At 42.4% G+C, this 27,465-nt stretch overlaps 1 protein-coding gene across 3 annotated transcripts in view; it reads left to right on the forward strand.

The window, feature by feature from the left end:
* Nucleotides 1-27,207, forward strand: part of LOC126548032 (copper-transporting ATPase 2-like) — a 118,780-nt gene extending 91,573 nt beyond the window's left edge. For 2 of the 3 annotated variants that reach the window (XM_050196106.2, XM_055063536.1), the window contains 3 exons: nucleotides 4,970-5,087; nucleotides 21,701-21,803; nucleotides 24,552-27,207. In XM_050196106.2, the coding sequence (XP_050052063.1) occupies nucleotides 4,970-5,087; nucleotides 21,701-21,803; nucleotides 24,552-24,786 (456 nt within the window). In that variant the 3' untranslated portion in view covers nucleotides 24,787-27,207. Of the gene's footprint in view, nucleotides 1-4,969; nucleotides 5,088-8,309; nucleotides 8,563-21,700; nucleotides 21,804-24,551 lie in introns of those variants that run through there. The other variant, XM_055063537.2, reaches the window with a different exon arrangement.
* The last annotated feature ends 258 nt before the right edge of the window (nucleotides 27,208-27,465 follow it).

Genomic DNA, 27,465 nt, shown 5'->3' on the forward strand with positions numbered 1-27,465 from the left:
TATGGGGCATGAGCATAAGAAAAATACATATATCCAGAAAGCACGCGTTGCCCACCCAATGACAAAGCCCTAACATACGACAAGCTATATACAAAGCTAGTTAATTGAAAATATTGTCTTAAGTCCTCGCACACGACGTATTATGAAATTGAAAATATTTACATAAAGTCTATCAACATGGCCACATCACCTCGTCGTCACTGCTTCCGACGCCATGTCGGGCCTGCCGATGCGTCGTAGACTTGACGTCGCTGTGTCCGACGTTCGGTCCACGGTTGGCCTAGTCAGGGGGTCAGGAGGGTGGAGTGACCTAGGCACCTGGATCGCCCGGTCAACTCCACAAGCTGCGGATCGTAGCCGCAGGGAATCCGGGAAGCGGCGCCATCAGCCTGTAGCTGCGGCTTCCGGTGGGAGGTCCACTCAGCTCGCGGGTCGTGGCCGCGGCAGCTGAAGAACTGCTTCCACTACATTGCCGCCGTCTCCGCGATCCACCCATCCTGTTCGGCCTCCAGCCCCTTCTCGCCGTAGCGTAGCTGGGCCACTCTCTTGGGCTACGTGTCCCTTCTCCCATTGGCCACGTAGCTGCACGTGCACTTTTGCGCTTCTTCTTCTGCTTTCATATTGTATTCTTTTTATTCGTACACTCTTATTTTCTATCTTCTTTCTTTCTTTATTTCTGCCACTGACTCCTCGTGTCTTCTTGTTTTCTTCTTATCTTCTGCTTTTTCTTCTTCTTTCTTTCTTCCTTTATTGGCTCATGACAGACAGTGATAGCAAAGTGTTAGATTATTACACAAATTAAGTTGTTTAAAGTTTTATGGTCAGCATAAATTGCATTAAGCATTCACTTACCTAAACAAGCATAGTGTTGAATGCCCAGAGACACACATAAAGTGAATTCACTCGATGACCACGAGCATTCATGGTCACAATGCTGGCTTGATAAGGCGTGCTGGCTGTGAGGAGTTTGTGTGCTTGTCCCAAAGTGATCGTTCTGGGCTGCCGTTTCTTTTACCATTTCAATTGTGCCATGCCTCCAAAATTGGCAGATCATGTGACCTCCAATAGTGGGCATGCGGGAAGACAATGTACATCAAGCCACCAGCCTTCTTGGCTAGCCCTTTGCACTGGCACTTGCAACAGGTCATGTGACCTTCAACACACTATATGCACAGGCAGCATATGCACTTGGCCATTTGGGCAGAGCAAGCTGAGTGGGCTGGGCTGCGCATGCACTGATAGACCCAGGACTGCACAGCGTTGGTGGCAGCATTGACGGTGCGAACATGCTTCAAGTGTCCGTATAATTGTTGCTATTTCAATAAATCTGGCAACCTTCATTAAAAAAAAAGAGAGAAGAAAAAGCAGCAGCAATGAGTGTCAGGACCTACTTGTAGCTGTATGGTTGTACTGTGTGTTCTAAGGTGCTGATATGCCGTGTGGTCAATGCTTGCACATTAATATTAAAAATCTGGAAGGCTGTATCTTCGAATCATGTTTTATGCTACTGAAATGAAATTGATGGAACGAGATGAAATATGAGAAAATGTGGAAGGCCTGACCAGTTGTTCATAATTCTTTGTTCTTCATTCTTCGTCCTTCTATTTCTGTGTCCTTATCTTTTCTATGCTTTATTTAAGATAGCATGCCTAATGAGTGAGATAAGTCAACAAGGCTCATTAATTGTTTTGAAGCACTGAAGCTTCTTTATGATTATTATTATTATTAACAAAAACATTGTTGCTCTGAAGCCCAGCAGAGTGGAAAGCACAGTCTCGCTCAATCTCCTGGGCTTTTTAAAAATGAAACTTCTTAGTGCATGCAGTCAAGCAACAGATCTGATCACATGTGCAGTGGCTTGGAAATTTTGACAAAGGCTGTACATCTCTAGTCACATACAGCAGAATGTCGTTTATGCACTCACAGTCTTCGTGATGTTTAGCATGAGTCATGGTAACTCATTACAGTGAAATCCCAATAATTCAAAATCTCTTGATTCAAACTGACGAATAACTTGAACTGCTCTGTTGGTCCCGGCAAAGCCCTGTGTATTTGGATAGAAAAAGATCTCCCATGAATTTGAACTCCAAAAACAATGCAATGGTTATTTCGAACCAAATCTCTCACTCCCATGCACTGCTTTTCGGACAAACCCGAGTCAAAGGCAAAGCTTCGATGCATTGCTAGCTACTGTAATGTCGCTTGCCATAAAAATTTAGAGCAAAGACACGCGGGAAGCGGAGACTGAAACTGAGCAAGCCGAGCGGCAAGTGCCCGTCCAGCTTAAAAGGAGCAGGAAGGAGCCCTGGCCTTTGAAGCCAAAGCCTGTAGTGAAAGTTTGCCTTTGCGATGTGAGTCAAGCCAGCATTATGAAATGTACTGCACAAGGCAGTGAAAGTTTGGGAAAAATGTTACTAGTCTTGTTTCATATGTACTGTAGCAATAAATTGAAGAACTTTAGTGATATTGAAGTTTGATATTGATAATATTGGGCATTGAAGCTGAATGCTGAATACAAGTTTAAACTTCTCCACAGTTTGAAAAATAAAAGGATAATCTTGTCTAGCATAGGTGATGTATTTTGATTTAAATAGAGCTCTCTAAATTTCTTTCACGCAAAATAAGTTGATATATTGATCTTGACCCCCCCTTGTGGAGAAATGATGTCATGCAGCAGCTTTCCCTTTTAAATTTGTGAATTTCTGTGCTGATGCAGATGTGCAGCATTGCAACTTCAAATAGCCTTAACAGAAACTGTATAGGGTTCACGTTTTTTGCAACATGGCCTAGGAAAAACTGTTTTTGCTATGTATGAGATATCGCCTTACACTTATCTAAAGCTTAGTGTATTTCACTGTGTTGCTTCACTTACCTTTGAACATGCAGGTATAGTCATGTGACTTTTTGAGGAACACTTGAGTGACAAAAATTTAAAGTAAGAATTACATTTTATATTCTGAATATTTACAATGGCCTAGCATTGCCAGCCTTTGTTCTGGCACGAGCATTCACTTACTTGCAAGATGTAGCATTGTATTATGATGAGGTTATCAGTATATATTTTTCTAAAGATGAATTTAAGGTGCCATTTATGGTCTACCATTCCATGTTACAGTTAAACAGGGAATTTTAAAAGGATGCTTTAAACAGACACTGCAGTGTTCTTTGTTGTAACTATTTCACCCTGCCGTTTTCATTCTATGCTGTGTAGCATTTTCTTTGCTAAGGGACCAGTAAAGCCGACTCTGTTAATTCGACCGTGATGGGACTGTCAAAATCGATCTAATTATCCAGCAGGTCGAATTAAACAATATGCATAAGGGATGTTGGAACATACTGCCGATTAATTTGGCAGTATTTGCCCGAGTCTAACATGTCCCCAAATCTAATGCACGCCAATTTTCTGTGTTCCAAGTAGAAAAATAATGCAGAGATTACATTAAAGCTTTTAAACAAAGTAGACATCTGACACGCATCCGATTGTTTAGAAAGAAAAATATGTGTTGCACAATGACGGCCGGTTTCCTAAAGTCAGCATCACTGCACAGTTTTTCAAAGTCAAATTCACCGCAGTACGTTTGTCGTTTGTGTTGTGCCGTAAAGTATACAAACCCCACGAACATGCTTTTAGTTTTTAACGCGCCAGCGTTAAGGGCCCCCGTGTCGCAGAAAATCCGTCATCAGCATCCAGCATCGACCGTCGTTTCTACAAAAATCATTCCGAACCATGCATATCCAACCACGCAGGCCCTCCATGTAGTGCAAAAAATTTACTGAACTAATTGAATTTCTCAAAGTAAAATACATCAGGAAAATCGTAAAGTACAACTTACACACAACCTACAGACATGATAGCGTGGGATTGTAATTTGAATATATGAGAAAACATAATTCTGTTACGTGGAAACTCAAACACAAAACCCTTTTCCAGTGTTTCTCCCATTCATAGACTGGCCACGGCGTCCAAGATTTGCACGCGCCGGCACACGCGAATATTGTAGACTACAGAGTGGCGCACCCGGTTCCTTGCAACGCCTCTAGATGGGGCTCGCCTCTGCCGCATTGCGGCCCAAGCAAGAGGCCGCATTTCTACCAGAAAGCTTGCCTTCGTGCATAGCATTTGCCACCAGTGTTTCTCGGTAAACATTACAGTTACATAAGCTGCAGTTGCTGGGAGGCGTGAGATGCAGTCAGGGATCTTTGAATGCTATCGTGTTCCACTCTTAAAGGCAAAGCTTGTGTCTTCCAAATTTGTATCCTATTGCACCAAGCAGCCAATTTACGGCCCAGTTTTCTTTAAAAAAAAAAAGCAAGAAGGCATGCGTTAGAATTGGGTAAGTACCGTAATCAGACATTGTGGGCTACAGCTATTGCTTCAATTCTTCCTAGGGCAGGCCAAATAGCCGTTTTAGATCACAGATTTTTTTAAATGCATGTTCTATGCGTTCACTGTCCGCTAAGCTCCTCCAAGACAGACGCTGCTTCTAAAAGAATTGCTATTGGGGTTACCATAGGGGTTGGGCCGCGTGTGTGATGACGAGTCAAGTTCGAATTATTGCGTGAAGGCGAATTTTAGGATCAAAGCAATGAAAGTTAGGGCCCATAGATATGTTCGGGCGCCGGCCGGGATGTTTGGCCGGGATTGTATTAATGGAAGTTTACTGTACCAGCGTGCTTCTGTAGTGGGGACAGAGTACTGCGTTTTTATGACATGTAGGGAGAGTGCAAGAAAGGTAGTGATGCCATGATGCTCATTATTTGCCTGTTTGCTTAGCGTATATGCCATTAAAAAACTCAGGTTACTCATTGTGCAGCAGTCACAGTAAATTTATTGGCATCCTACTTGTGACTTCAGATATCCTTGAAATGATTTCATGCCACTGCTACTCAGAGTTGTATTTGTTTCCACACAAGTCAGTCTCTGTGCTTGCTATAAATGTTCATATTTGTTTATCCTTCATTATTTCAGAACAATCTCTATGATGTGGTGGCTGCTGTTGATCTTTCAAGGAAGACTGTGCGAAGAATTCGGATGAATTTTTTCCTTGCTAGCATCTACAACCTTGTGGGCATTCCTCTTGCAGCAGGTATGAAAAGCATGTGCATTGTCTAGCTGCACTTGTTTTGTGGACATCGATTTGCAACTGAATCTGACCCCATCTTTTATTTTTATTTTGTCAATTTGCGTGTAAACTAATGGTCACAGCTTAAATTGCATTCCTTTTACAAAATGTGTCAACATTTAAGACCCATTAAGCAACACTATCAGATGCAGAAGATGCAGAACAAATTTGATCATTGCAATTGGTTTCACAGGTTTTTTTAAGTTGGAATGAAAAATTTCTTCACTCTGCTGTAGTTTATTTATAACAGATTGTTCCTATTTGGTAAAAATAGTGCAACCGAGCTTGCTTGTGCTTCCATGAGGAACATGCAGTTTCCCCACAGCACACAGGCTGTGCAGTGGTTATTGTAGAGGGTCATATTACACTTCTTATACAGTCGATCCCGGATATATTGAACCCGGATATATCGAATTATTGCCTATATCGAACAGTTGAAAAATCCCCTTGGGAATCCCATGCAAAAGTATAGTGCTATTGTTCACGTATATAGAACTCCCGTGCACTGGCATATCGATGTATCGAACTCCGTGCTGAGCTGCGCCCCGGCAAGTGCGCTTCTCCCACCATACCCCACCCCCGCAAGTGCGCTTCTCCTCACGAAGATCTCGCGATGTTCCCGCGATCTCACGCACGCCGCCCCGCACTCTGAGAAAGGCACATGTGGGTAAAAGGCACTTGACGAGGAGCACTTGGAGTGTAATTGGGTGTGAAAGGGAAGCGGGAGGGAGAAACCATGCTGACCGCAGGCGCCTGTTTCCTGTGTTTTGGTTGGCTGGCGCAGCGAGACGAACGAGGCCAGTGCAGCTTGGGCTTGTGGTAGTGCAGAGACGTGGAGCGGTGTGTCTTTCGATTCGCTTTGTTCCTTTTATTCACGAGGCCAACGCGAAGGCTCGAGACTCGTGTGGTGCAATGCGTTTTTCTTTCCACTTTTGGCACGTGTTCCAGAGCCATGGCCGCGAGAAAATGCAAGAATTTGGATTTTTCAACAAAGGCGGACATCATTTGACGGGTGGAGGCTGGCGAGAAAAAGTCGTCGGTCGCCACAGCATTCGGAATTCCTCGCAACACCCTGAGTACGATCCTCAAGAACAAAGCCGATGTTAAGCTGAAGGCAGTGCAGTCCAGTCGCCCTGGAGCGTGTCGTGTGCGCGTCCCAATCTTTGACAAGGTCGAGAAGGCATTGTACACCTGGTTTTTGGAGACACGTGCCAAGAACATACCTGTTGACGGCCCAATGCTCATGGATAAAGCCAAATGGTTTGCTGTGGCCTTCGGAGAAGAAAGCTTCACTGGTGGCACTGGTTGGCAGCAGTGATTTAAGAGCCGCTATAGCATCGCCAGAAAGATCCTTTTGGGTGAAAGCAAGGCGACTAGCACAAGTCACATAGAGAAGTGGTTGTCTGAAGAGTGGCCATATATTTCCGACAGCTTTTCGCCGTTGCAAATATTCAACGCAGATGAGACGGCACTGTTTTGGCAAATGCTGCCGAACAAGACTCTGCATCTGAAGGGCACTGCATGCCATAGTGGAAAGACCAGCAAAGTGCGCGTATCGATTTTGCTTGCTGCAAATATGGATTGATCATGAAAACTACGGCCGTTTGTTATCAGAAAGAGCAGGTCGCCACGCTGCTTTAAGAACGCGAAAGGCCTCCCAGTTCGATACGCGTCCAATAAGAAAGCTTGGATGACACGTGATTTTTTCGTTGAATGGCTACAGGCGTGGGATGCCGAGAAGTCTGACCGCAAAGTTTGTCTTCTTCTTGACAATTGTTCGGCCCATCATGTCGTCTGCCCATTAAAGCAGATCACCCTCAAGTTTCTGCCGCCAAACACAACGGCAAAACTTCAGCCTCTCGACCAAGGCATTGTGAAAGCGTTTAAGGTTGGGTACAGACGACGACTGGTGCAGAGGCTCCTAATCAACCTTCGATTAGGAATCAAACTCAAGGTGGACTTTCTCGGAGCCATTCAAATGCTGGCTGGTGCTTGGAACGACGTGAAGAAAAGCACAATTGTGAACCGCCTCCGCAAAGCAGGCTTTGTGGTAGCTGCAGACGACGGATGTCTTGACAGTGAAGATGATGACGCTGGATGCCTGGGATGCTAATTTCGCGAGCTCTCGGCATTCCCAGGCGCCATCGCAGGCGGCGTTACAGCACGCGATTTCGTCAGCACTGATGACGGCATGCAAGCTGTAGCGGATCGCACTGATACGGAGATTGTGACTGACATCATGGGTGACGAGGACGCAGACTTGAGCAGCGGCGAAGGTTTTGACGAAGAGCACCAACCACCATGCACTGCAACTGAACTTGCATCAGCGTTCAGCATCATTCGCCGCTGTTGTGGCACAATGGAAGGAGCTGGCCTTTCTCATTTGGGCACTGTCAACAAGCTTGAGGACAGCTTAATGAACTTGATGGTGCAGAAGAAAAAGCAAGCAAAGGTCACAGATTTTTTTCTTCCAAAATAAAGTGCTCTGGTCATCGCGCTGTGTTTTTGTTTTTTTACGCGCCTTGGAGGCACAGATAGGTAAGTTCTCGTTAGGCACGACATCGGGAAACTGCCTTGAGATGTGTGGAGTTGTTAGAGAAGCTTTTGACATGCATATTTTATATTTCGAATTATCAATATATCGAACTATTTCGCGATCCCTTTCGAGTTCGATATATCCGGGATCGACTGTATATGTAAATGCGCTCTTTTTGCACCTCCTGGTCTTCCTCTGCTTGCCCATTCAGTCATATGGTGCCCATTTTCATTTCTGATGTGTAAGGTGAGAGAGCGTACAGGATGTGGTCCACTTACATTCATCTTTACTTTGATGTACTGTACATCCTCATAACAACATTTTAATAATCTTAGCTTCACCCAGGGGCAACTAAATTATAACTTCAGCATACTGCCTCCAAGCTGCCTCGCACTGCCACACACACTACCAAACTTGCGATCACAAAGAAGTTGACCCAAACAGGTTCCATGCATTGTTTGTAGCGAAAATCTGACAACTATAGCTGTGAGAGCAAACTAACAAGCTTTAATCCACAATTAGCCCTACATTGGATATACAGAGCTGTTGAAGGTACTATTTCTTTACACAATAAAATGCCTTCCTCATTCATTGAGGTACTTGTGCAAGGCCAGTTCTTCGCGGCACAAGTCACATTTATGTTGTTTCAGGTGACTTTGATAAAGCTGATCATGTTCAGTGATGAACAGAAGAGCATCAATGGCCAACAGAACTTTTACAGGGAGAGTGAAATGACAGTAATTTATTTTAATGGGCACAAGTTTGATGAGTACTTCGATATTGCAATTTGAAAATGTGCCTGAAGTGCTTTATTGGCTCCAAATGAAGATGGTATGGAAGAGTTGGGCAAAATCACTGTTCTTCTGATATTTGAGTGAATAAAGCTTGAGAAATGTGTTTGCATCAGCTTTGAAAAATGCCATCCTTTATCACAGTTGCTCTATCCTCTTATTCCTCTTCTACATGGGCTTTCAATTTACTTTATTACCTTGAAGACTCTACTGCGGGGTTGATTACATGCACATTAATCAATGAATACAGGCAGTTACAAAATAATGGCAACAATTTCAGAACATGTCATTTGACATATGATGGTAGTGACATCAGTCTTTAGCTGCATGGGGAAAGGTGCTGGTCCGACTGCATGGATGTCCATCATGAAGTCCGTGACTGGTGCACTTCGATCTGCATCAAGGAAATATGATGTATGGTGGATTGTTAAGAATGGTCTAAAAGAATTTATGAAAGAGGAAAAGGGTGGCGTGTTGATGGCAGATGACGAGAGCTGTTAAACAAGACTTAGTTTTCTACGATGAAATGCTAGTGTCATATAAGTACGAGAATGGAATGGAACCACCGATATCTGATGAATTGAGCACACACATCTCCATCTCTTTTTTTTTTCACCTGTCACAACGCCATCCACATTTGGTGATGGCAAACTCATTACATAATCGGGCTCCATATATTCGTCACTGAGTACCATTTGTATGGCCTCCTCCAAAGTCAGGAACTCATGCCAGGGTATTTCTTGAACAAAGCATCAGCTCCTTTAACAAAAGCAGCAATTCACAAAACTAATATACATTTCATACGAAGCTGCAAATGCTTTCCCAATTCTTTTTACATTGAGCAGTAGAGACCACACATTATACCATTGCTTTCGTTTGGGAACAGCTGACAATCTGGTTGAAAACTGGCTGGAACTCTTTAGCACATTTGAACTTTCCACATGCCAAGCGCTGCATTAGACATCTAAAAGCATTTCTCAACTGTTAATTTGGATGTATAAAGGATCTCTTGGCATAAACAGTGGAAGCCAAGTACCAAGGAAATGCTCAAAAAAAAAAAAAAAAAGAAGAGAGAGAAGAGAAAAAGAAGTTCACTTATTATGGCCCAAGCTCATGTATGCACCATTTCTTAAATTAAATTTGGGCATAATTCACTTCGAAATTTTAGATAACTACATTGTAACAGTGTTACAACAAGAAATTATATTTTTAAAGCTCCATGAGAAATTGTGTTGCCAGTATGTTTTGTTGCACAAAAACCTGCTCGGAGATTTTTTAAAGGTCTCTTCGGGTATCTTGCAGACATAAGCATGAGCGTATAGTGCTGTTGCATAATTTTTTGTCAGCATGCACTGCAAGCTTGGATTTTTTTCTTCTTTTTTCCGAATTTTAAGCTTAGGCAGTCATGCTGTGCTACTGCTTTAACCTCCTACTTTTTTTTTTTTGCTGACTTGAGAGAAATTGTAAAGTGGTGTAATTTTAGTGCAAACAGTCAAGCTCAGCCATTTCTTTTCTTTCTCTCCATTATTTCACTTCACTTTATTTGTGTGCACCTTTCAATAAAAAAATGTAGTTCATCAATTAATTATTCTAAATTGAATAACTTGCAAGTACATAAACACACCCAGTGCATGAAATATGTGAGAATACTTTTGATCACTGTAAAAATTAACACTCCAATTACAACACCGGCAAAAAAATGCCAAGAGCCAGTGGAGCTAACTAATCCAGGCACCGCCAAATTAAAAAGGCCCACTAAGCTTCCACAAAAGACACTCCCTCACCTGAACAGAATTGGCCTCCATGGTGCAGTATTCGGCCACTACCTTCCTGATGACTCATTCAATCAACCAATCGCCCTCATTCCCAGCAACTTCGAAGCACCTGACCAAGTCAGTGGTCAGACCTGCAAGGCAGCAGATAGTGCTAAGAATCTCTGGACCCGGACAGATCGCCACTGAAAACTGAACCTGGTAACGCTCAACACACGAACCCTCTCGAGTGAAGCTAGCTTAGAAGGACTCCTTGAGGAGCTATCAGGCATTGTGTGGGATATTATTGGCCTTCATGAAGTTAGAACTGGTGGGACTTGTGCAGTGCTGATAATGGCCATATCCTCTTCTATAGAGGACTCTCAAATAAGAAGCAATATGGAGTAGGATTCCTAATCCATAAGAACATAGCAGGTAACATTGAGAAATCCTACTGCATTAATGAGAGAGTAGCAGTAGTCGTACTAAAACTAAATACAAAAGAATTGAAAAATTATTGGCCCATTAGCTTACTCCCACTATTATATAAAATATTTACCAAAATAATCTCCAATAGAATAAGGGCAACACTGGACTTTAGTCAACCAAGGGAACACGCTGGCTTCAGGAAGGGATACTCTACAATAGATCACATTCATATCATTAATCAGGTTATCGAGAAATCCGTAGAGTACAATAAGCCTCTCTATATTGCTTTCATAGATTACGAAAAGGCATTTGATTCAGTAGAGATACCAACAGTCATAGCGGCATTATGTAACCAAGGAGTACAGAAGGCTTACGTAAATACCTTGGAAGATATCTACATAGGTTCTACAGCTACCTTCATTCTACACAAGAAAAGCAGGAAGATACCTATAAAGAAAGGGGTCAGACAGGGAGACACAATCTCTCTAATGCTATTCACTGCGTGCTTGGAAGAAGTATTCAAGCTATTAAACTGGGAAGGCTTAGCAGTAAGGATCCAAGGCGAATATCTCGGCAGCCTTCTGTTTGCAGATGACATTGTACTGTTCAGCAACACCGGAGACGAGTTACAATAAATCATTGAGGACCTTAGCAGAGAGAGTGTAAGAATGGGGTTGAATATTGACATGCAGAAGACAAATATAATGATGAATAGCCGGGCTAGGGAACAAGAGTTCAGGATTGCTACTGGGCCTCTAGAGTCTGTGAAGGAGCACGTTCACCTAGGTCAATTACTCACAGCGAACCCTGACCATGAGAAGGAAATTCACAGAAGAATAAAAATGGGTTGGATCGCATACGGCAGACATTGCCAGCTCCTGACTGGAAGCTTACCATTATCATTGAAAAGGAAGGTGTACAATCAGTGCATTTTACCAGTGCTGACATATGCGGCAGAGACTTCGAGACTGACAAAGAAGCTTTAGAACAAGTTAAGAACTGTACAAAGAGCGATGGAACGAAGATTGCTAGGAACAACGTTGAGAGACAGAAAGAGAGTGGTTGGATCAGAGAGCAAACGGGTATGGACACTATTCTAATTGACATCAAGAGAAAAAAAATGGAGCTGGGCAGGTCATGTAATGCGCCAGTTAGATAACCGTTGGACCATTAGGGTTACAGAATGGGTACCAAGAGAAGAGAAATGCAATCAAGGACGACAGAAGACTAGGTGGAACGATGAACTTAGGAAATTCACTGGCACTAGTTGGAATTGGTCGGCGCAGGACAGGGGTAATTGGAGATCGCAGGGAGAGGCCTTCGTCCTGCAGTGGACATAAAACAGGCTAATGATGATGATGAGCAGTAGTACTAAAACTAAATACTAGGAGGTATAGAATAAAGGTAGTACAAGCCTACGTTCTAACCTCCAGTCACGATGATAATGAAATATAACAGTTTTATGAAGATGTTGAATTAGCGATAAGAAAAGTGCAAACTTAATATGCTGTAGTCATTTACCACTTCAATGCAAATGTGGGGGAAAAGCAGGCTGGTGAACAAGCAATTGGCAACTATGGCATTGATTCTAGGAGCACTAGAGGAGAGATGTGGGTAGAATTCACAGAAAGGAATAAGCTGCGAATAATGAACACCTTCTTCAGGAAGCGTATCAACAGAAAGTGTACCTGGAAAAGCCCTAATGGTGAAACAAAAAATGAAATAGATTTCGTACTTTCTGCCGATCCCAGTATAGTGTTGGATGTAGAAGTGTTAGTCAGGGTAAAATGCAGTGATCATAGGTTAGTGAGGTCTAGGATTCACCTCAGTATGAAAAGAAAAAGAGTCAAATTGGTCAAGAAGAAACAGGCGCAGTAAGGAAAAAACCAGGCCAATTTCAGCTGGTGTTTGCAAACAGATATTCAGCCTTAGAACAGAGGGATGAAGATGACGTAGAGGTAATGAACTAAACCGTTACTAGACTGGCTTCAGAAGCAGCAATTGAAGTAGGAGGTAAGGCACCAAGGCTACCAGTAGATAAGCTCTCCCAAGTAACGAAAGACCTCATAAAGAAATGACAAAGATTGAAAGTGTCCAACCCAAGAGATCAGATAGAATTCGCTGAACTGTCAAAACTGGTCAACAAGGTGTGTAGGAGTGAGGATCAACTGTGGCGCCCTGTCCCGTTCTCTTCTCTTGTGTGTGTCTGTTTACTTGGCGTCTTCATATTTTATAATGAACTGCTACCAACTAGCCCAACAAGAAGTGCTTTTAAGGTAAGGGATATTCAAAAGTATAACGTAAGAAAGACTGAGACAGCAGTAAAAAATGGACACAGCATGAAATTAGTGTGAGAAGAAAACTTGGTATAGGACAAGCCAAGATGTATGCACTGAAAGATAAGCAGGGTAATATCATCAGCAATTTCAAAGATGTAGTAAAAGCAGCAGAATAATTCTATATCGACCGGTTCAGTACTCAGAGCAGCCACGATACCTCCATTCGAATTCATAGTAACGAAAGGTTACAGAGGCTGCCTCTGTAACTAGCGTTGAGGTTAGAAGGGCCTTGCAAGACATGAAATAGGGAAATGTGGCAGGAGAAGATGGAATAACAGTCGATTTTTTCAAAGATGGAGGAGACGTCATGCTTGAAAAGCTTGCGGTCCTTTTACGAAATGTCTCACGACTTCAAGGGTCCCAGAGAACTGGAAAAATGCCAACATTATACTAATCCACAAAATTTAAGGGAGACGAAGAATTGAAGAATTATAGACCCACTAGCTTACTACCAGTATTGTATAAAATATTCACCAAGATAATTTCCAACAGAATAAGGGCCAAGAGAACAGTCAACTTCAGTCAACCAAGAGAACAGGCTGACTTCAGGAAGGGATAGTCTACAAATGGATCACATCCATGCCATCAATCAGACAATTGAGAAATCTGCAGAGTACAATCAGCCTCTCTATATGGCATTCATAGATTCCAAAAAGGCATTTGGTTCAGTAGAGATACCAGCAGTCATAGAGACATTACGTAATCAAGAAGTACAGGAGGGTTACGTAAATATCTTAGAAAATATCTACAAAGATTCTACAGCTACCTTGATTCTCCACAAGAAAAGTGAAAAGATACCCATAAAGAAAGGGGTCAGGCAAGGAGAATCTCTCCAATGCTATTCACTGCATGCTTGGAAGAAGTATTGAAGCTATTAAACTGGGAAGGCTTAGGAGTGAGGATCAACTGTGAGTATCTCGGCAATCTTCGGTTTGCATATGACATTGTCCTGTTCAGCAACACTGGGGACGAGTTACGACAAATGATTGAGGACTTTAACAGAGAGAGTGTAACAGTAGGTTTGAAGATAAATATGCAGAAGACAAAGATAATGATCAACAGCCTGGTGAGGGTACAAGAGTTCAAGATCGGCAGTCAGCCTCTAGAGTCTGTGAAAGAGTACATTTGCCTTGGTCAATTACTCACAGGGGACGTTGATCATGAGAACGAAATTTACAGAAGAACAAAATGGGTTGGAGTGCATATGGCAGACATTGTCCGATCCTGACTGAAAGCTTACCACTATCATTGAAAAGAAAGTTGTACAATCAGTGCATTCTACTGGTGCGAAGATATGGGGCAGAAATTTGTAGATTGACAAAGAAGCTGGGAGAACAAGTTAAGGGGGGACGCAGCTTTCGCATCGCGAAAAATGGGAAAATGGCCGAAAAATCGACTTTTTGAAAATCACATTTTAAGTTTCTATAACTCTTCTTCTATCTAGTTCCGAAATATCCCTATAAACCACGTAGAAGTGCTCTAAAAATTTGTTTTATCAGCCAAGGTGGCGAAAAATTACGCGGAACTCAAGAAAGAACAGCATTTTTTCAAGCCACAATATATCTGGAACGATGCAACCGAGCAGCGCCGCCATCTTGGTCTCGTTGGAAAGCGCATTTCCCTGACTTCAAATTTGCCGCTTCAGCTATTTCCTCCGTACAGAAACGAGCACACAAAAGGGAAATGATTGAAGGTCGTGTACGAGTCTGCGATTGGCCATGTCCGCCTATGATGCCCGCCATGTGACTCCAGCCACCGTTTATAAAGGGTACGTTTCATTCGCCTGTACCACTTGAACCAATTCACGAGGTGCTGCACCCTGCCATTCGTTTCAGCGGTGCAGCAATGGCGGCCGCAGAACCACGACGTTCGTTTCAAAAGGTGCAGGAAAGATGCACGGCTGGCTCATGATTTTCTGCACCCGCTCCACTGCCGGTGCCGACTTGGTGCAGGCACCGACAGGTGCCTGCAGGTGCAGGTGCGAAGCAGCGACGCAGCAGACGACGCAGCACACGGGCGCGAGCACCGTAAAAAGCCCGCTTACACACGTGTGATGTGTCTACGCAACTGTAGTGCGTATTTACGCCCCAGAAACCGATCATACCTGCAGTTCAGGACCTCTCAAACTTACACACTCCGTGCACATTAGTCTGACATAGCATAACATCTACACCGCGTCTGCACCTTTGCATTCGTTTCGAGTGTTTCGCTGGGCCTGCACCTCCGGAATCGAGCTGCACAGTTTTTGAACTTCTCGTGAACCGCCGTGAACTGGTTCACAGTGATGCAGGCGAATCGAACAGACCCTTAAAGCTCCAGCGCGGTTCGCCATTGCTCCTGCGCTCGCGTCGCAGTAGCGTGGCCGATAGACCCGCGGCTAAGCATTCCGAGCATCGGCGGCGCGGTCTTCGCGACCAAAGATTCGCGCGCGGAATCCTCGGACATGCGGCTAGGCCTTTCACCACTCGGTGTTTCGGAATTCGTGACCAAGCACATCGCGCACGCAATCCTCGTACCGCGGCTAAGCATTTTGCGCATAGGAGTCTCCGACTCGTCGATCAAGCACATCGCGCGCAGACATCTCGGACCCTCGCCTAAGACATCTCGGACCCTCGCCTGGTTGCTTGTATACTGTCAAATGCTCATATTCTGCTGCCTAACATGGCACAGTTCAAAAACGCGCACGCGGCGAAAGCGAAACAGTGCGCGGACAGGCGTGCAGACGCACAGTCGGTCGCTGCGAGTTTGTGCGATCGCTGCATTGAGGCTTCATTCTATTACGCTCCACTATAAGAACATATTTCACATAGTTTGCTCTCAGCGTTTACCTACCTTTCACGCAAGAAGCCGGTTCGGGAGATTCCATTGCGGCGACCGCGCGCAGTGGCGTTGACTGTACGTATTCGGTAAAGAGATAGCGTCTTTAAACGATTCTGTGCTTTCAGTTGGCCCAAGATTATTATTTAGATAGTAAGAGGCTTCCCTCGTTTTGAGAGCACTTACAGAAATGTTTGGGAGAGCTCCCGCGTGGTGTTTTCAGTGAGCGTTGACAGCAAAATCTATGAGGAGCGCGCCGCGTGATCCCTCATACTACGCCAGCGAGGCGCTTCCGATAGATGGCGACTCCGTAACTCCTCGCCGCATCGAGTGTCGACTCCTCGAGCCCGCACTATGGTGGCCGCGCGTAGGCATTTCACGCGTCGGCACCTCGGACTGCGTGTATAAGCGCATCGAGTGTCGACTCCTCGAGCCCGCGTGTAGGCATTTCGCGCGTCGGCACCTCGGACTGCGCGAATAAGCACATCGAGTGTCGACTCCTCGAGCCCGCGCGTAGGCATTTCACGCGTTGGCACCTCGGACTGCGCGAATAAGCGCATCGAGTGTCGACTCCTCGAGCCCGCGTCCAGGCATTTCGCTCATTTAACGCCCGATTTTATAAGCAATCTTAGTATAGATGATGCTGTTGCATATTTTACGGCTTTTATTTGTGATGCTGCTGAAAAGCTTATCGCACAACCCAATGGTGGTTCACTTAAAAGACGTGTTCCCTGGTGGAATGAAGACTGTAGAGATGCATGAAAGAGGCAGAATAAGGTATGGGGCATATTGCATAGATCGCCGAATACAAAAAATCTCTTTGAATTTAAGCACATAGAATTTCAGGGAAGGCAGATACTATGTCAGGCGAAGAGAGAAAGTTGGGAGAGGTTCCTTTCAGGTATAAGTTCATACACACAGGAGGCGAAAGTTTGAAATGGTGTAAGGAGGCTAAAAGGGCAGCAAATAAATCCGTTGCCTCTGGTGAACCTTAGAAGAGCAGGCAGACTTTCTTGGGGAGCACTTTGAGCGTGTGTCGAACTCAATCCACTATTCTCAGTCCTTCCTTAAACACAAAGAAATAGAAGAACGTAAGCCAATCATACCTAAATGCAGACAGAATGAACGGTATAACCGGCCTTTCAGTATTGCTGAGTTGGGAGCTGCCTTGAACACATGCAAGAGCTCTGCACCGGAACTTGACAGAGTCATGTATGATATGATCGGAAACTTACATACTGACACACAAGTTACACTACTCGCACTTTTCAACACTATTTGGGCTGCAGGATATCTTCTATCCACATGAAAAGAAGCGATTGTGGTCCCTGTTCTGAAGCAGGGTAAACACCCTTCCTTGGTGGCAAGTTATCGTCCGATAGCTCTTACAAATTGTCTGCGTAAGCTTTTTGAAAAAATGATTAGTTGCAGACTCGTACATTTGCTTGAATTCAAAATATACTTGATCCTTATCAGTGTGGCTTCAGAGAAGGGTGGTCGACAACAGATCATCTTGTGCGCATTGAAGGATATATCCGCAATTTATTTGTACAGAAACAGTTTTTCTTATCAATATTCCTCGATATGGAGAAGGCATATGACACAACGTGGCGTTATGGGATCTTGCGAGACTTGTTGGGAATGGGCATCAGTGGAAATATCCTGAAAATAATTGAAAGCTATTTGTCGAATTGTATCTTCCGCGTGAAAATCGGCAACGTATTATCACGACTTTTTATACAAGAAACTCGTGTACCCCAGGGAGGCTTACTCAGTTGTACACTTTTTATCGTTAAGATGAACATACTTCGTGCTTCACTACCACTGGTCATTCTTTATTCCGTCTATGTAGACGATATACAAATAGGTTTCAAATCCTGCAACCTTACAGTGTGTAAGAGACAGGTACAGCAGGGCTTAAGCAAGGTGTCCAAGTAGGCTGACCAAAATGGATTTAAAATCAACCTCCAAAAGAGTTCTTGTATTCTCTTTACAAGAAAAAGAGGCCTGGTTCCAGATCCTTGTGTAGAACTGGGCGGATAACAAATTCCTGTCAACAAAGAGCACAAATTTCTAGGTGCTATACTTGACTCCAGGCTTACTTTCATTTCACACATTATATGGCTTAAAGCAAAATGTCTAAAAACAATGAACTTACTTAAAATCCTATACCACACAACATGGGGTAGCGACAGCAAGTGTTTACTGAATCTTTACAGGAGCCTAGTTCGATCACGATTAGTCTATGGTGCCGTAGTATATCACTCTGCCGCACCGAGCGTGCTAACGATGTTAGACCCCGTTCATCATCTGGGTATCCGCCTGGCCACTGGCGCATTTAGAACAAGCCCTGTCGAAAGTCTATATGTAGAGTCAGATGAGTGGTCACTCCATTTTCAGAGAACGTACATCAGCTTCACCTATTTCATCTATTACCGCCCTGGGAGTGGCAGGTGATAGATTGTGATGTATCCTTTGTAGAGGTCGCAAAGCACACACCTGACCTCGAAATCGCTATGCATTTCCGTGAACTTCAATCGAAGTACCCCTGCTCCGAATTCTACACAGACGCGTCAAAATCACATGCTGGTGTTTCTTATGCTCTTGTTGGTCCCTCTTTTTCTAAATTTGACGTATTGAACCTGCAAACAAGTATCTTCACTGCAGAAGCCTACGCAGTACTGTCTGCAGTAAAACATATAAAGAAATTAAAACTCGACAGAGCAATTTTATTCACAGTCTCGCTAAGTCTTGTAAAAGCATTAATTTCTTTACAGAAGCATACAATTGCTGTTTTCATTGAACTTTACTCACTCTTATGCAATATTTATCTATCACATAGACATATAGTAATATGCTGTGTACCTGGCCACAGAGGTATCGAGTGTAATGTACTAGCTGATAAAATGGCCACATCACTCACATCACTAGCTATTATTCCTACGGCTGTTGTCCCTGTCACAGATCTGAAGCCTTTCTTACGAAAGAAACTGCAAAAACACTGGCAACGCATGTGGAATGCAGAAATAAATAATAAGCTGCACGTTATAAAGCCACAGCTAGGTTTTTGGCCCTCCCCAACAAAATCACGGCGAACAGATGTCCTATTCTGTCGTCTCGGAATAGGGCACACATTTGGTACCCACAATTTTCTGCTTACTGGAAATGAACCTCCAACCTGTGGTCGATGTAGTGAGAGGCTGACCGTCTTCCACATCCTCTTAGAGTGTCAGAAAGCCGAATCTGATAGAAAGAAACATTTTCCTCTTGCATATCATTATTGCGTCCCTCTTCACGCGGCTATGTTTCTTGGTAAAGAACTGTTTTTATAGCACCAAAGCAGTCCTCAATTTCTTAAATGATGTTGTCCTACATGTTATAAGCCCATTAAATTTGTAGCGCATCCTCTTTCCAGAGGACGCCGCTGTGATAGTTGTTTTGTATAGCACATGCCTCCAGGCCCTTGTATCTCAAGGGCTCTAACGAGGCAGTGGTGCTCTAGTCAATTTTAGCATCTTACATATTTTGTATATGGTATCATTATTTCGCAATGCACCTTAATGCTCATAGTACACGTCATTTGTCATCGCCATAATCTTATTACACATGTACTTTATGCACTTTAGTGCGACCATTCTTAAGGCCCCTTTACAGCCGCGTCACATCAATTTCATAGAAGTCATAACTTCACTGCAAACTCATCAACACTGGCTTGGTGCTCTTTGTCCATACCTGGCCCTTGTGCCAATAAATACCACACATTCAATTCAATTCATCCTTAACTATAAACCATGGGAATGTCTGTGTTATGAAATTGTGCCACTTTTGTGGTAGTTCTGAGATAAGATACTGTTGAATGTTTTTACTTCATTCTAGACGAAACATGATGGTGTTATTTGTAGACGCACTTAGTAATAGTAAAAAAGAATGAAAGAAAAAATCAATTAAATTTACTCTACATATATACGAGTTACATACCTGTGTTCAAAGGTGAAGTACAGTATTCGGCTTTGGCTGAATTGGTTATAAATGTGTACTGCATACTGTAGAAACACTTTTGGCGAAGCTGCTGGGCTGCTAATTTCCTAGTTTGAAAAATTAATAACCTTTACCCTTTAAGCGTCATGGATGAGCCCTACTCGGTCACAATTTTTTTTGTATAAGGTGCCAAGGACTAGTCTATCTTGTCCATATGTTTGGCCGCTCTTTCTAAGTTCCACTAGTGAGCCGGGCTCGTCCAGTCCATTTTGACGTTCTGGCAAGTTCCCTCTTTGGCTGCTAAGGTGCCTACGGACTCCATTCATCCACCAGAGATATTAAAAAGGGTGGATGCCAGTCACGTGTTGCTGCCCCCTCAAGCGTGCATATTCTTCAGAAGCAGGGCTTACTCATCTGATGGCACAGCACTTTTGTGGACTTTATCCCATCTACAGCAGGCAAAGAACATCCAACAAAGCGGTGCGTTATCTGATGCAAAAGTCGAAGCAACATTGTCAATAAATTCTGCATAGTAACATGCTTCCGGTGTAAGGAGTGCAGGGTGAGACTTTGCCTCATACTGTGTTTTGAGATCTATCATACATAAAGCAACGTCCTAATGCTCTACAGCCACACTTCGAGAACTTTGACTTTTTGCGTTCGCAAGTCTTTCTGAACAAATGCTTGCTCTAAAATGTACCTGTAGCATCGAAGTGTTGCGATGGAACTTGTATCAACTCTGACAATTGTAGTCAATGTACGTGGTTCTTGTTCCGTATTTTTGGACACAACTTGTGAATTGACTACCCCCATGTTATACATATACAGGGTGTCCCATGGAACTTATGTCAAAATTTTAAAATGTGGGAGTGCCATGTAGCTGGGCCAAACCAAGGTAATACTGTTTGCCGTTGCTTGGAGCAAGTCAGATTATTTTTTTTGTATTTTGCCTAATTATGCAATTAGTTATTATTAATTTTCTCAAATGTCATAATCACAGCAAAATTGTCAAGCAGAAAATTGTAGGCCATGAAAAATTCTTGATTCATCGTTCTGTTGCTCAATACATGCTACATGAAAGTTTTCTCCAAGTGTTAAAAAAAGCCTGCAAAACATGAAAGAATGCTGCATGACTAGTCGCACGGCACTTTTTGCGTGCTTTTGCGGGATTCTTTAATGCTTGGAAAAAATTTCATGTAGCACGCGTTAAGCAACAAAAAGGTGGATTGGGAATTTTTTTATGATGGTCTACAATTTTCTGATTGACAATTTTGCTCTGATTGTAATATTTGAGAAGTTAATCAATGAATAATAACTAATTATATAATCAGGCAAAATACAAAAATGGTCTGACTGCTCCAAGTGACGGCAAACAACATTACCTTGGTTCGGTCCAGCTACGTGGCACTTGCATATTTTTAAATTTTGGCGCAAGTTACGTGGGACACCCTGTACTTCGAACCTGCAAAAAATTTCTATGCAAATGAGCAGTTGAAAAAATGACACTTTCTGAATGCTTTATTTTTTTGCTGGCCCTTAAAGGGTTAAATAGCTTGTTTGCAGATGATGCAGGTGGTAAGTTGATATGATACAGATCTTACAGAGCTATGCATTCTGACCACGCTGTCATATCTGGGCAGTCTAGGTGCATCATTTTCTCATTGTCTGCTGGTTGACACAGGCTCTGGTTCTCAATTATTCTGGATTGTGTGTCATTTCTGGCAAGCAGTAACACCAGCCCCTATTTTTGAGTTTCAGTATGAAAAAACTTAATTTCGATTGCCTTTTTGTGATGCATCCACTCATATTTCCTGTGTGAAATTTTGCTCGAAGGCTGCTCTTTATCTACGCTACCAAAAACTAGGCTTTCTATACAGTACGAAATTTTATTGCAGTTGGCCTTTAAAGGTATGTCTTGTTTCTTTTTAATCACAAGGTGTCTTTATGCCCTTGGGCATTGCCTTGTTACCATGGATGGGAGCAGCTGCTATGGCCCTATCCTCTGTTTCAGTAGTCACATCATCATTACTCCTGTACTTGTAAGTCCAACCTCTTTATGTGCTCTTGCTGTTTGCATTTAGTAGTCATTGTGCATTATAAAGTGCACAACTTTGCTGAGAGTCAATGAAATTCATCAAATGCTCATGTTATTGCATGTAAAAGCATTTTGTCAATGCATAAAGCAGTTGAACAGTACACTAAAGGGAAAACAAAAATGAAAATTTTTTGAGGTCTTATATGGTAATTGAATACAGTGCATATAAAGGCACACATTATTAGTGGAAATGGGCAGAAAGTGGAGAAAAAAGAACAGGGTACCATTTTCTCCCCTTTCTTTCAATTCTCCTTATTTTCTTTTATGGAGGCAGCTTCTCTTGCAGATGCCAGAAAAAAAACTAATTTATAAATGTTGGTCACGATGCTAGATTTCAGTTTATTTTTACCTACGGCAACAGTAAGAATGCTGTGATCATGCCCAGTCAGGTTGAGCAGGCAGAAATGCTGATGTCCCATGTCACTTTAAGAAAGCTCAGTAGGTGTTCCCATGAAAGAATGTATAAATTAAGTAGAGAGCAGTAAATACACTCACGGTAGGTCTCAAGAAAGCTGCATTGACTGCAAACTAAATGTGGCACTTCCAAAACTTGGAAATAAACTTGGAAATCATTTTGGGGGGATTTCTTGTCTTCCCACTTAACCCTTTGCTGGACAGTGGGGTATGCAAGTCCCACTTCGAGGGCAGCTTCACTGTGCTGTAGCAGTGAAATATAACAACTATGATTAAAATTTTTTGTGTGGCTGTTTCTGAACCTTGTTTGAATGTTGTTTTTTTGTTTTGTTTTAAATTTCACGTTCATCAATAAGGCTGAAGAGATAACTGACTGATTTCTTTTTCGCTATGTTTTTCTTTTGTTTCACTTTTTTGCACTAAAGTAAATATATAAAGTATATATACCCATATATATTCATTAAAAATATTATCGGCTCCCATTAAGTGAAGATCTGTACAAAACTAAAACTCTGCTATTCCTGGTGCACCCAAATATTCAGGACACAGAATGGTAACTGAAACAGCATTACAACCAAAAGGCAGTTGTGGAAAGAGACATTTATTGTATGTGCTATAGAGGATTGCTTTATGCACACTATGAGCTTCTATTGAGGAGTTGTTTTCTGGAACTCTGCAAACCTGTGCACTGTCACAAATGCTGGCATTTCACCTCACTTGCTCTAAAATTCTTCAGTGCCCTCATGCTGTTGGGAAAAAATGCACCAAAGTATTCAGGGCATTATGAGATGCATCATGAGTGAATACCGCTGGTTCTAGTGACCTTTAGGCATTGTCCTCGCCTTACGTATCAGCTTGCAGAGGGCACCTCAAAGACTTATTCAGTTATTGTTTCTGTGGTCTCAGCCCTGCAGGTTTCTACATAATCGTTGATGCTGCCATAGTTGTTTATGTCCATAAAAACATTTGATTACATTATAGCTAGCAGAGTTGTTTCCGCTCCTCCAAGCATTATACCAATACAACCGTCTTGCTAAGCCGAGCAACAGGTGTCAGTGGCGGTTGTCGAAGTTCAGCTTAACCGAATTTGTGGCTGGTGTTAAGTGGATTTTTTGGCATGGAGTTAATAGAAAACAAACAAAGTGTTCCCAAATTGTTTCTCATATCTAAATATTTGACTCAACATACTTTGTATTAATGAGAGTCTACTGTACTTGAAGACAGCAATTTAATAGGATGGTGCGCTTTTCTGATTTTGGGTGATGTCAAGAATCTCAGTTTGCCATAGCCACTTATATTAATAATAGATTAGCCATTTATTAGCCTCACCAATGCATTACAGCATTGTATATGAGAATGCATAGTGTTTGAAGCTTTCCAAAAGCCTCAAACTTTGTGGTAACGGGTAACCCTGATAGATAATGCTGGTATGAAAGATGCTCAGTAAATTTGATGAAAACCTGATAAGCTTGCATGCACATGCTGTTTGTATAGCTCACTGGTGTACAGAGGCTGCTTCTGACCTTCTTTCAGGCAGCCATGGTGAGGTAGAAAGGGGCAATGAGGATATGTGTGCCCTGCTTGATGAAAATGGCCTACGTTGCTAGTGTGACATATGATTCCTAGGTTTTTTCTTCTAGTATACAAAAATGCTTCTAAACTTTCAGGTTTGACTTTTTTTTTTTTGAGCAATACCATCATGTTTCGACGCCATCTACAGGAGAATGCTGATACCCTGCCAACTACCTGCACAACTTTATATGCCTTAATTTCTGTATGGTATATTATGCACAAGCAAAATCCAAGCAAACAAAATCGAATTAGAGCAATGATGTCATAAGATTTCCACTTGAAGTAGGGGACATACTAGTGCTCTTGGTTAGAACTTCAAAGTGGAGTACACTATGCTTTGAAAGTATTCATAGAAGGGTTTGCTATTCTTTGGAAGGGTGCTCATGTTTGAATTGTCCTGTTTGCGCCTCATTTGTCCACAATATTTTGGTGTGTGTTTGTGTTACATTTATATTTTGCTAATTCATTTCCATTTTTAAAAGATTCAGTGTTAGGACCTACTTTTGGTAGCAACATGAAGCAGCAAGACTTTCTTTTGGCAGTGTAAAATAATGCATGTGGATTGTGCACTGTTATATGTTGCTTGTAGAAATATCTGCTGCCATTATAAAATAACTTTTAAAAAATTGTGCTCATAGATTTTGACATGTAGATGCTTCTTATTGCATCTGCTACCTCTGTTCCTTTTCATATATGTAATGTGCAGGTATCAGAAGCCTGTTTTGGCTAAATCATATTGCCCAAGTGAGCCAGAAGAATCACAAAGAAAAGACATGAAGTTTTCTGAAGACGTTGTGCATGGGGCAAAGCCTCTCAGCACAAGTGTGGCCAAAAACTCCAATGTCCAAGGATCACCTCTGAGAGACTCATTTTTGCCAGAAGTCTGCATTCAGCAAGAACTTGAAGCATTATGTAATGATAACATGCAGCAGTTACTTTGAATCCTGCTGGGCAAACCCTTCTTGTTTTATCTTTTTTCATTCCCTTTGCCCCCTCGTCCCCTCTATCTAGTCCAGTGTGCTTTAAGAATTTCCTGCAGGGTTATGTGAATACACGAGCTTACCTGCTGTTGCTGCAGGATGGACATAAAATATCCAGTTTTGGCCAACTAATGTGAAAACTTGGCATGCATAACAGTTTGTTTACCTATGCTGGGTGCCATATCTTTCTTATTGCTCTGGCTTGACTACTTGCTACTGCAAAGCAATGTGAGCAGATTGACAATGGTGAAGTAACCAAAGGAGCTACTTCTGAGTGATATGCTGCTAGTATGAAGGGATCTCTCATCCTGCAGCAACATAAATGAAGTGTGTGTGTTTATAAAAGCAGTGTTTATGCTGATATTTCATTTGTGTTGTTGACTTTCTGGTTGTGCATTGCAGAGCCGAATGAAGGTGAACTTGTAGCCTTTCTCAGAAGTAGTCTTGTGACAATCTTTTATTGTTTTGTTCATTTTTCTTATTTTAAGCATTAAGTTTTGTATTTAATCATCCGTCATGTACTGAACCTTACTGTGACCTTTATATAGTACTTACTTTGGCAATTTTGAATATTTTTTCTTACTTTGCCAATGTTTCATTTGTGTTCATATCTCACATGGAGATTACATTTTGTGGTTTATTCTGCACAGTATCACATTTGACATTGGTACTTCTCTAGGAGTAGATATTAAAAAGGATGGGGATACATAGCACGAGGTTGACTATGCGAAGCCAGATCAGCCTGCAATGATCTATCATTTTCAAAGAATATAAGGTAGGTACGTGTAGGAACCACCTGATAGCCCGATATATCCCAAAAATATGCATGTTTAAACCAAGCCAATTAAAAATAACTACCAAAGCCCTTTGTACAGATGGTTAACCAACGAAGCTGAAACATGTGGCCCTAGTGTTTATCACTTGGTTAATCCCGATTGTTCATTAAACGATGGCTTGGTAGGCAGCCGGATCATCAGTATGCAGTTGCTGCTTGTGCTTAGCTGTATGAGCCTGTTCTTGTGCCTGGACTGCAGCATTGGCACGGCCTAGACAAGCTCGTTTCTGGTTCTGCTCACGGCATTGCTGATCGAAAGCTGTGCTCCTCAGGACTACGTATGACGTGTAGCCTACCCATTTTGGAGCCGGAGACAAACTGCTGCGCACGCGCTTGGCTGTGACGGAGAACAACGACGTCACTACTGGCACAGCTAGGCCAACACCACCTAGATAGTACAAGGCACTTCAATCCATGATGCCATGTTAGCTGGCCTGACTGTCATAGAATCTAATGGGGTGCTCCCGAGTAGGCAACAGTGATTTTGACGTCGCCACTTTCATCATGCTAGCCTTGTCAATGGAAATTTCGGGTCAAGTAGCGTGACGTCATGGATCGGAGTAAACAGGCCGTGTGCTATCTAGGTGGTGTTGGTTAATCGTGCACCTTTCTTTCCCCCCCTCTCTTTTTTTCGCGCATGTGCATGGGGTTGCACCGGAGGAGTTTTCAGCATACAGGCGACTGACAGACGGACGGACGGACGAATCGGCTAGCCACATACAGCTTCGCTGTAAAACCACTATCACGTGCAAGCACATTCACATGATCACTTGAGTGAATTCACATCATCGCATAAGTGAAATCAACAATCTGAGTGGGCCTGTGCAGCCAATGACCCTATGCAGTTCATGGAAGAGCTCCACTGCTTATTATGGTATGTGTGACTTGTCTGCTGTGAACAAAATAAAATAATGAGCACATAAAGCGAGGGAGTCCCACATATAGAAAGCAACACAAATCATCTCTGCTGGCTGAACTCTATTTTTGATTCCCAGGTTTGTAAATTACAGATATTTAGCGTTTTAGCCAGATAAACCAGGGAAGTTGTAGTGCTTCATTTGTTCTCATGCAAAACAAACTGCAAAATTCTTCGTTCCAGTAAGAGTTCACTGCTAATGAGTTGCCAAAATAAATATGCAAAAGAAAGATCAATTTGGTGGCATTTTAACAGAAGAAATTCTGCACATATATATGCAGCAGAACTTCTGTTCTGCTGCAAATTTTGTTCGTAATGTGTTCATGATGGAGAACTCTGAAACCCCATTTAAGTCACATCTTTTACTGCTCTGCTTCCTGCATTACCTTAATTCAAAATCTTATCGGCAGGGTTCTACTCTATTATTTTTTCGTCTGTTCGGTTCCCCAAAATTTATAACATTTTGTTGCATGTAAATGCTTGCAAATTTAGGTCACAGTTAGCTCTACAAGGCCAGAAGATCATTTGCTACAGTTTATTCAGTTTACCAAATTGAAAGAACAGGGACTTTGGACCTTTGTTGTATTTCAAGCTCTTTAACTTAGAATAAAGTGAGCAGGTATTGTCTTTATGAGCATGTCTTGGGCATTCTTGACTTATCAAGGGTCAGTGAAAGAGCGACTTGAACAACTTAATTATTTTTCAATAATTGTTAAAGATGTTCGTGAATTCTCAAAGCTTTTCTCATATGTTCTTATTGATATCTTAAAACAACTTGTTGTTGTTCATGTGCACTACTTGCAAAGCAGCTTTTTTTACCTGTCTGAAGTCAGAAGAATTGCTCTGTGGTGTCATCTGATGAGTGTAAGATGGCTTTCTTTTACAGCTC

The sequence above is a fragment of the Dermacentor andersoni genome, chromosome 1 (assembly GCF_023375885.2).
Source record: "Dermacentor andersoni chromosome 1, qqDerAnde1_hic_scaffold, whole genome shotgun sequence".
In the NCBI taxonomy this organism is placed as follows: domain Eukaryota; kingdom Metazoa; phylum Arthropoda; class Arachnida; order Ixodida; family Ixodidae; genus Dermacentor; species Dermacentor andersoni.